Source organism: Mus pahari, chromosome 3 (assembly GCF_900095145.1).
Source record: "Mus pahari chromosome 3, PAHARI_EIJ_v1.1, whole genome shotgun sequence".
NCBI lineage: Eukaryota > Metazoa > Chordata > Mammalia > Rodentia > Muridae > Mus > Mus pahari.
Window position 1 is genome coordinate 72,272,017 of NC_034592.1, and position 10,563 is coordinate 72,282,579.

Sequence of the window (10,563 nt, forward strand, 5' to 3'; positions counted from 1 at the left end):
GAGAGAGAGAGAGAGAGAGAGAGAGAGAGAGAGAGAGAGAGAGAGAGAGAGAGAGAGAGAAGCAAGGGAGAGACATAATATAAATTTAAAAAATAGGTTGAAATGAAATAACCCTGAGTATTTCATCAGTAAAAGGGAATTTAAACATTTCAGATATGACAAGTCAGAAATACTTCTAATTCAAATTTCAAATCATAGTTTTTTTCTAATTGTTATTTAATCTTTTTTTCAAACTCCAGATTTTATCTCCCTCCTGGCCCAACCTCTGACTGTTCCACATCCCATACCTGCTCCCCACCCCAATGTCTCCACTAGGATATCCACACCCTCCCACCCAACCCCCAGCACACCAGACTACTAAACAACCTGGGGCCCCCAGTCTCTTAAGGGTTAGGTGCATCATCTCTAACTGAACCCAGACCTGATGGGGGCCTCATATCAGCTGATGTATGCTGCCTGATTGGTGGTCTAGTGTCTGAGAGATTGTGGGGGTCCAGGTTAATTGAGACTGCTAGTCCTCTTACATGAACACCCGCCTCCTGAGCTTCTTCCATGCTTTTGTTAATTCAACTACAGGGTCAGTAGCATCTGTTCATTGGTTGGGTGTAAATATCTACATCTGACTCTAAGACCAAAGTAGAATCCAGCTCAAGGCGAGACCCCAAGGCCTGACATTGTTACTGAGGCTATGGAATGCTCAAAAAGGGAGGCCTATCCTGACTGTCGTCTGAAAATAATAGTTTTTGTGTGCTGTTTATATTTCTGGATCCACCTGTATAATATACAATTTTCTAATTGTATTAAATTACTGGCAAACTTCATGATTACATTTTTCATCATAGCTGAATATCTCTTCATAGTATGCACATAACACATATCTTTTTTTACTAGATATTTTCTTTGTTTACATATCAAATGCTATCCTGAAAGTTCCCTATACCCTTCCCCCACCCTGCTCCCCTACCCACCCACTCCCACTTCTTGATCCCCTGTACTGGGGCATATAAAGTTTGCAAGACATAGGGGCCTCACTTCCCAATGATGGCATGCTAGGTCATCCTCTGCTACATATGAAGCTAGAGACATGAGCTCTGGGGGTACTAATTTGTTCATATTCTTGTTCCACTACTCTTTATATATTTATCAGTTCAGAAATATTTTGCTTTGATTTAAATCTTCTAGGTAATGAGAATAGCATGGCAGTGAACACAGCTGAGTAAACTTTGGGTCTTATGTCATAGCTGTCATATGATAAATGATTGATTGATTGATTGATTGATTGATTGAAATTTTAATGGAATTATAACATTTATTCCTTGCTTTTATTCCTCAACATCTATTTTTTCCCAACCTTTTGAAGTAATTGTTATTCATATTGTGGATGCCAAATTTAGGATATTAACTAATGAAAAATAAAGATGAACATTTTTGTTTAATAGATTTTAGGTATTAATTAAAATAGATACTGAGGTTAAAGTCAGATGTTTATTAGTATATAAGTAAAAGAGTAAACTCCTGTAAAAGAATGCCAACCTCAGTCTTTTATACATTTTATGTCTTTTATGATTACATACAAAGAAAAGGTAAATGGAAACTCTTATCCTGTCACTGACAGATAAAGACCTTAAGTTCTGTTTAACCGATACTGCATGTGAGATTGAAATAGGAGATGTAAATAAAAATATTAAGAATAAAGCCCCTAAGGCATCAAATCTACTTTTGAAATTCAAAGATAAGTAATATTTTGAAAGTTTAATCCTTTTTAAAGTTTGGAACTTGCTTGAACAAATTCTAAGGTTATGTATACAGAGACAAGGGAGTTGAAGTAGTGGCATCATAGTGGAAGAGCAAGATCAAGTCCACAAGGATTATGCTTCTGATATGGCAAGTGAATAAAAATGTACAGTTTTATGAATTTTATTGATACAATTAGAATATGTATCTAACATGTAACTCATTTGGAAGACTTTAGGTATAAAACTATTTCAATATTTGTTTATCTAAACTCACTGCTTCTAGTTCCAGAGTCATCACCCACAATAAAATCCTTCAAGATTCACAAAAATCCCTTAGAAGTTATAAAGACTGAAACACAATCCCAATTTGGTTTGAGAAGAAAATGCAATCCAAATATGTGAACCTACAAAGAGCAAACAAATTTAAAATCATAGACACGAATCTTACTGTACCTATAGAATTTGTTCTCTTGGGATTTTCTGATATTCCCCAATTGCACTGGTTTCTCTTTGGAATCTTTCTTTTCATCTACATGATTATTCTTCTGGGAAATGGCATCATCATTCTAATCACAAGGGTTGAACCCACTCTGCAAACCCCTATGTACTTTTTCATCAGCAACTTTTCTTTCCTAGAAATTTGTTATGTTTCTGTCACTCTTCCTAGAATGCTTATGGATCTCTTCACACTGAAAGGAAATATTTCCTTTCTTGCCTGTGCTACACAAATGTGTCTATTCCTTATCCTGGGAGCTACTGAATGCTTCCTCCTGGCTGTGATGGCCTATGATCGCTATGTGGCCATCTGCAACCCTCTGCACTACCCTGTAGTCATGAGTTCCAAGGTGTGTACCCAGCTAGTGGTTGGTTCCTGGGTAATTGGTGTTCCTATTCAGGTAGGGCAGACATATCAGATTTTGTCTCTGCCCTTCTGTGAATCTAACCAAATTAACCATTTCTTCTGTGACATACCTCCACTACTCAAATTGGCATGTGGGAACATCTTTGTGAATGAACTTGTAGTCTTTATTTTTGCTGTATTGATTGTCACTATCCCATTCATGTTAATCCTTGCATCTTACAGCAGGATCATCTCAACCATTTTAAAGTTGCCATCAAACACAGGGAGGACAAAAGCATTTTCTACCTGCTCTTCCCACCTTATAGTTGTGTTTTTATTCTATGGATCAGCTAGTATCACCTATTTAAAACCTAAGTCCAATAAGTATGAGGGGACAGACAAACTTCTTTCTCTGTTTTACACTATTTTGACTCCAATGTTCAATCCCTTGATATACAGCCTGAGGAACAAGGATGTCACAGGGGCACTGAAAAAATTATTTACCAGATTGTTAGCATTGTGAGTCAACTAAAGCCAGTTAAAATATATAATGTTTTTGAATATTTAATTAGAACAAAATTTCATCTCTTAAATGAGTAAATAAATTGATATGTTGTTTTCATAATGGACTCCAAGCTTCAAACATAACTGCAAGCTCATTAACATTGTTTTGCTTTTAAACATCAGTATTTCTCCTTGCTTTGTACTGGTAAAAAGCAGTTTATATGTCAATAAGAAATGTTTGTATTTTCCTGGTGCCAAAATGTCCTTATAAAATATTTGTGCTTATGTTCTTCCTGTTATTTTTCTTGTGATTCATTTGCCTGCTTTTGGGATACTTTAGGATACTTGATGTATAACTACTGGGTTGCTTCCTCCAGCTTTGATATGACGATATGTGCTTAGTATTAGTGTAAAGTGTTATGCTTAGTACATATGATATCCCTGGCAGGTCTGCTCCATTCTGAAGGGACACAAGAGCAGGAGTGGATCTCGGGAGAGGTAAGGTAAGGTTGAGGGACTGGGAGGAGGATGAGAGGGGAAACTGAAGGTTGTATGTAATACATGCAAGAAGAGTAAAAGAAAAAATATTCTTCAATTCAATGTTAGGAAACATGAACAATATTTGATCACTAGGATTTAATTTTTCAAAAATATAAAGACCTTTCTATGAGGAGAAAATCCCTACCTTAAGCTTCCTCCAAATAATAGGAAATTATGCAGAAAGGATCCACTGTTTGCATAAATCTTGTGATAAAATATGATATAATGCTATAAAAAGTGATTCAAAATGATTTTCCATATCATATATTGGTTTAAAAATGCTATAAAACGTGATTTAAAATGATTTTTCCATATCACATATTGGTTCTGTGATATGCACATTATCAGCTTTGAAAGTTCTAAAACAACGGTACATAATTTTTGTTTTCTAAAGATGATTAACAGAAGTATATTCCTAGTTCTTTACATATTTGAAATTTTATATCAACAAATAAAACACTCTAATTTGAAATAAATATTATTACTATGGTCAACACTGGTTATTTAACTTGAAAACAAAGAGATAATATACTACTATATATTAACTCTGTGATTAGAACACATGGGATAGCTAATTTAAAATCACTATCCCAAAAAGTAGCATATGTGATAGTTTGAATCCAGCAACATGACTGCTCTCGAGATTACATACAAAGATCGAGGTTTTGGTGATCCAAATGGAAGGCAGACACAGTCTAGATTACAGTCTGATCTGGATTTAATACAGACATACTGTAAGTACACACCTTTAATCTCAAACAATGGAAGTAAGGTTGGCTTATATGTGGAAGCAGCCATGTTTGAAAGTGACATTTATTGAAGGTGCAGACAAAGTTAGGAATAAGAGAAAGATTTTGAAGAATGAGTCAGAAGTGGAATATGCCAAACTCTAGTGAGAACAAACAGAAAAGAGAGAGGGTTTAAGAAAGAATCAAAGACTAATATCCACTTATAAGTGAGTACATATCTAGTGACTTCTTTTGTGATTGGGTTACCTCACTAAGGATGATATCTTCCAGATACATCCATTTGCCCAAGAACTTTATAAGTTCAAAAAACTTAGAATACCCAAGATACATTTTGCAAAACACAAGAAAACCAAGAAGGAAGACCATCGTGTGGATACTTCATTCCTCCTTGGGATAAGGAACAAAATACTCATGAAAGGATATAAGTACAGAGACAAAGTTTAGAGCTAAGATGAAAGGATAGACTATCCAGAGACTACCTCATCCAAAGATCCATCCCATCATCAGCCACCAAACCCAAATACTAATGTGCATGCCAGCAAGATTCTGCTGAAGGGACCCTGATATAGCAGCCTCTTGTGAGGCTATGCCAGTGCCTAGCAAACACAGAAGTGGATGCTCACAGTCAGTTAGTGGATGGAACACAGGGCCCCCAATGGAGGAGCTAGAGAAAGTACCCAAGGAGCTGAAGGGGGATGCAACCCTGTAGGTGGAACAACAATATGAACTAACCAGTATCCCCTGAGCTTATGTCTCTAGCTGCATATGTAGCAGAAGATGGCCTAATAGGCCATCATTGGGAGAGAGGCCCCTTGGTCTTGCAAACTTTATATGACCCAGCACAGGGGAAGGCCAGACACAAGAAGTGGGAGTGGGTGGTTAGGGGAGCAGGGGCAGGGGGAGGGTATGGGGAACTTTTGGGATAGCTTTGAAATGTAAATAAAGAAAATATCAAATAAAAAAAAGAGAGGAGAAAAAAAAGAAAGCATCAAAGAAAGAGACAGAGAGAGAAACAGAGAGACAGAGACAGAGAGACAGAGACAGAGAGACAGAGACAGAAGAGGCAATTTTGCCAGAACAGTTTTACAGTCAGTTTGCACATAAAAACAGAAGAAATCAGAGAATTAGAAGTAGCCAGAGGTTAGAATGGACTGCCAGATTTAGTTTGAGGTCAAGCAGAGCAATTCAAAGAGAAACTAAGAGAAGCCAGTTTAAATCAGTCAGCTTGTAGAGGCCTTTTGAGCTGAATCAGCCAGCAATAGTTTGGAAAGAACTTGAAAGAGGTAGCTTATCAGCAGTAAGTCTCAATGGCTTAGACATTCTAGGCCTAGCTTAGAAGACAGAGGCTAGAATCTGAAGCCTTCAAGGTCAATGCTTGTAGAAGATTAGATTTTATGGAAGCTAGAAACTTCCTGGCCTATTTCTAAGTGTAGTTAGAGCACAGAAGGAAATGCTCTGGGATCAGCCTAAGACATAAAAGTGCACAGCTTGCATCCAACCTGCATTCCATCCTTTCATCACAGGAAATAAAAATTACTTTCACCATATTCATTTATAATAGAAAATAACTCAGTTATAAAGATAAAAAATTTATTTTAAATATTTTTATAAAATGTAAGATATAATACATTATTTGGCTCCAGAAGAGTAAATTTCAGTTTTGTTTTTAGTATTTGGGACTTGAAGAGAAGAATCATGAGGAAATTTTTGGTGAAATGGACATTTTGTATCAAGACTATGCAGATGGTTTATACTGGGATATACATACATTTTTCCTTAGAGGCAACTTACACAAGTCAGCACCAATGACAACTTGTAGGTAATCTATTTAAAATATATATGCTTATATTTCAGACATTTTAAATATTACTACCCACTGGAAGCTAACCATTCACTATATGTGCCATTTGGAAGGATTTCATCTTCAAATATAGCATTATTTTTCAATTCTCATAGACATCTAATAACAAAATACATTTAATTATCATTAAAAACCTGTAAGAGTTGGAAATTGTTCAAATGTCTATTATAAAAATGCCTTATGGAATTTGAGATAAAAATCTTAAGCATACGATTTATGACAAGGCTCTTTTGGGGGGAAACAAAACGTTCTACTCACTTCAGATAGGGAGACAACAGAACAAAATGAAGACATGATCAAAGTCTAAATTAGTGGAAAATTGTGATGTATTTGCCACTTATCAGATTATGGGTCAGGGTTTTTTAATAGGAGCAGAAATGACTCAAACACAACTGTGTCTCAATATCCACATCAGAATGATGAGTGACAGCTTACAAATGCTGTAAAACTGGAGTACACTACACAGCCTGCAGGCAGCTAAATAGGACTTTCCAGGTTCTCAATTCTTTAATGCCTCTTCTAGGCATATTGTACAGTTTCTGCTTTTTCCAGACTCTGGTCCCCTGAATCTTTGCACATTTTCTTATCTGAGAGTAATTTTCCCAAGTTTGGCTTGTTTACCTTGGAAGGGAGGAGCATAGTGAGTCTGGTAAATTTCAGGGACTTATTTCAGCTATTTTGAGTTGTTTATTTTTCAGCTTTAAAAAGGTTCTATGCAGGATGTAAGATGTTTTTGTTTTGTTCTAGGTTTCTTGGTATTTTGGGGGGGGGGTGCTTGTTTGTTTGTTTTGTGGGTTTTTCATTTTATTTTGTTTTGTTTTGTTTGTTTGTTTGTTTGTTGGGTTTGTTTTTTCGAGACAGCACTTCTTTTTGTAGTCCTGGCTGTCCTGGAACTCATGCTGTAGACCATGTTGGCCTTGAACTCAGAAATTTGCTTGACTCTGCCTCTCAATTGCTGAGATTAAAGGCCTGCACCACCACTGCCTGGCAGGATGTAAGATTTTAACCATGAAGGAAATTGTTGCACAAAACTCATACAGCATTTAAAAAAAAATAATGGAAATTAAGAAAGAACAAAAAAGAACCAACACCAGACCAAAACTCAATGAGGCAAACATTAAATTGTGGATCTCCATGTAGCAATGGGAACAAGTGGAACAAAATATTAATTTTTAAGGCCTTGAAAAGCCATGTATTCTTAGACTTGGTAGTATATAACATCACTGCTCCTTCTGGCACCTGATCTTCCCTGAGTATGTTTGTACCAAAAATTCCACAAGTTTGGTATCTCTGTCAACTTAAAGTTCCCCTCATAGCTTAGGTTTCATCTCTGTGGTTATGCATCTTCCTTTCAGGACTTACCTTTAGAAACCTTAACCTTTTTATACACCCTTGGCTTACCAAGACTTCCTTTGACATTTTAATGAAAACTTTTTGAACCAGTAAGGGATACATTGTAGATACCTGCCAAAATTAGCATAAGCAGGAGATCCCAATTTCTGGTAATATTTGGGACTAAATATGTCACTCTTAAAACATGTCTATAGCAATCTCTTACTGTCTATGTAACAGAATGCAGGGTAAATTTTCTCTAAATTGTAGGGTAATAGGCCAGTGGGCAATAGCCCATGCTTGTTCTGTTCCCTAGCTGAAACTTGGAAATTCGCACTTATGACTGTACTAACAGCCAAATGATACTTACCACTACAATATACTTTTCCATTAGCTCTCAATCCACATGCTTCAAAAACCCTATAAAAGCCCATCCTTCCACCAAGCTTTTTACACTCCCTGTTCCCATTCAGAAGCAGCTGCAATTCTGTGGGATTTTTTTAAATAAATTTCTTATATGAAGTTTGTTGTGGGGTATGACTTTATGTTTCCCTAATTCCAAGATACCCTAGCACCAGAAAAAAAAAAAATGCACAAATGATCCTGTGTAAGTTCAGAAAGAAGTTTTCTTTTCTTTATTCTTTTAAACATTTTTTTTAGATATTTTCTTCATTTACATTTCAAATGCTATCCGGAAAGTCCCCTATATCCTCTACCTGACCTGATCCCCAACCCACCCACTCCCACTACTTGGCCCAGGCCTTCCCTTGTGCTGGGTCATGTAAAGTTTGCAAGACCAAGGGGCCTCTCTTCCCAGTGATGGCCGATTAGGCCATCTTCTGCTACATATGCAGCTAGAGACACAAACTCAGGGGGTACTGGTTAGTTCATATTGTTGTTCCACCTACAGGGTTGCAGCCCCCTTCAGCTCCTTGGGTACTTTCTCTAGCTCCTCCATTGGGGACCCTGTGTTCCATCCAATAGCTTGCTGAGAGCATCCACTTCGGGCACACACCTTTAATTCAAGCACTTGGGAGGCAGGGGCAGGCAGACTTCTGAGTTCAAGGCCAGCCTGGTATACAAAGTGAGTTCCGGGACAGCCAGAGCTATGCTGAGAAATCCTGTCTCAAATAAATAAATAAATAAATAAATAAATAAATAAATAAATGTGGCTTCATAGAACAAATTGGGTAGAATACCTTCTGTTTTTATTTTGTGGAATAGTTTGAGGAGAGTTGGAATTAGTTGAAATCCGTAAACATAATCCACTATATAAACAAACTCAAGGACAAACACCAAAAAAACCACATGATCATCTCCTTAGATGCTGAGAAAGGATTTGACAAAATCCAACACCCCTTCGTGATAAAAGTCTTGGAAAGATCAGGAATTCAAGGCCCATACCTAAACATAATAAAAACAATCTGCAGCAAACCAGTAGTCAACATCAAAGTAAGTGGAGAGAAGCTGGATGCAATCCCACTAAAATCAGGGACTAGACAAGGCTGCCCACCCTCTCCCTAACTATTCAATATAGTACTTGAAGTCCTAGCAAGAGCAATTTGACAACTAAAAGAGATCAAGGAGATACAAATTGGAAAGGAAGAAGTCAAAATATCACTCTTTGCAGATGATATGACTGTATATATAAGTGACCCTAAAAATTCCACCAGAGAACTCCTAAACCTGAAAAACAGCTTCAGTGCAGTACCTGGATATAAAATTAACTCAAACAAATCAATGACCTTTCTCTTCACAAAGGACAAACAGGAGGAGAAAGAAATTAGGGAAACAACACCCTTCACAATAGTCACAAAAAAATATAAAATATTTGGTGTGACTTCAACTGTATGACAAAAACTTCAAGTCTCTGAAGAAAGAAATTGAAGAAGATCTCAAAAAATGGAAAGATTTCCCCATGCTCATGGATCAGCAGGATTAATATAGTAAATATGGCTATCCTGCAAAAAGCAATCTACAGATTCAATGCAATCCCCATCAAAATTCCAACTCAATTCTTCACTGAATTAGAAAGGGCAATTTGCAAATTCATCTGGAATAACAAGAAATCTGGGATAGCAAGAATTATTCTCAACAATAAAAGAACCTCTGGGGGAATCACCATGCCTGACCTCAAGCTGTACTACAGAGCAATTGTGATAAAAACTGCATGGTCCTGGTACAGTGACAAACAGGTAGATGAATGGAACAGAATTGAAGACCCAGAAATGAACCCACACACCTATGGTTACCTGATCTTCGACAAAGGAGCTAAAACCATCCAGTGGAAAAAAGACAGCATTTTCAACAAATGGTGCTGACACGACTGGCTGTTGGCATGCAGAATAATATAAATTGATCCACTCTTATCTCCTTGTACAAAGCTCAAGTCGAAGTGGATCAAAGAACTCCANATAAAACCAGAGACACTGAAATATATAGAGGAGAAAGTGGGGAAAAGCCTTGACAAAAAGGGTACAGGGGAAAAGTTCCTTAACAGAACAGCAATGGTCTGTGCTGTAAGATTAAGTATCAACAAATGGGACCTCATAAAATTGCAATTGCAAAGCTTCTGTAAGGCAAAAGATACTGTCAATAAGACAAAGAGGCCACCAACACATTGGGAAAGAATTTTTACCTATTCTAAATCTTATAGGGATTTAATATCCAATATATACAAAGAGCTCAAGAAGCTGAACTCGAAAAATTCACATAACCCCATTAAAAAATGGGGTACAGAGCTAAACAAAGAATTCTCAACTGAGGAGTACTGAAGGGCTGAGAAGCTGTCTTAGTCAGGATTTCTATTCCTGCACAAACATCATGACCAAGAAGCAAGTTGGGGAGGAAAGGGTTTATTCGGCTTACATTTCCATACTGATGTTGATCACCAAAGGATGCAGGACTGGAACTCAAGAAGGTCAGAAAACAGGAGCTGATGCAGAGGCCATGGAGGGATGTTCTTTACTGGCTTGCCTCCTCTCGCTTGCTCAGCCTGCT

The 10,563-nt window shown here is 37.2% G+C and overlaps 2 protein-coding genes across 2 annotated transcripts in view; both read left to right on the forward strand.

Annotated features, from left to right (window-relative positions):
• Positions 1-2,025: 2,025 nt before the first annotated feature.
• LOC110319063 (olfactory receptor 10AG1-like) lies at positions 2,026-3,114 on the forward strand. Its single transcript, XM_021194476.1, has one exon. The coding sequence runs from the start codon at positions 2,120-2,122 to the stop codon at positions 3,098-3,100; it is 981 nt and encodes a 326-aa protein (XP_021050135.1). The 5' UTR covers positions 2,026-2,119; the 3' UTR covers positions 3,101-3,114.
• A 1,135-nt stretch (positions 3,115-4,249) lies between these two features.
• Positions 4,250-10,563, forward strand: part of LOC110317938 (olfactory receptor 10AG1-like) — a 25,890-nt gene continuing 19,576 nt past the window's right edge. Inside the window, exon 1 of the mRNA XM_021192732.1 lies at positions 4,250-4,355. Coding sequence (XP_021048391.1) covers positions 4,250-4,355 — 106 coding nt within the window. The remainder of the gene's footprint in view (positions 4,356-10,563) is intronic.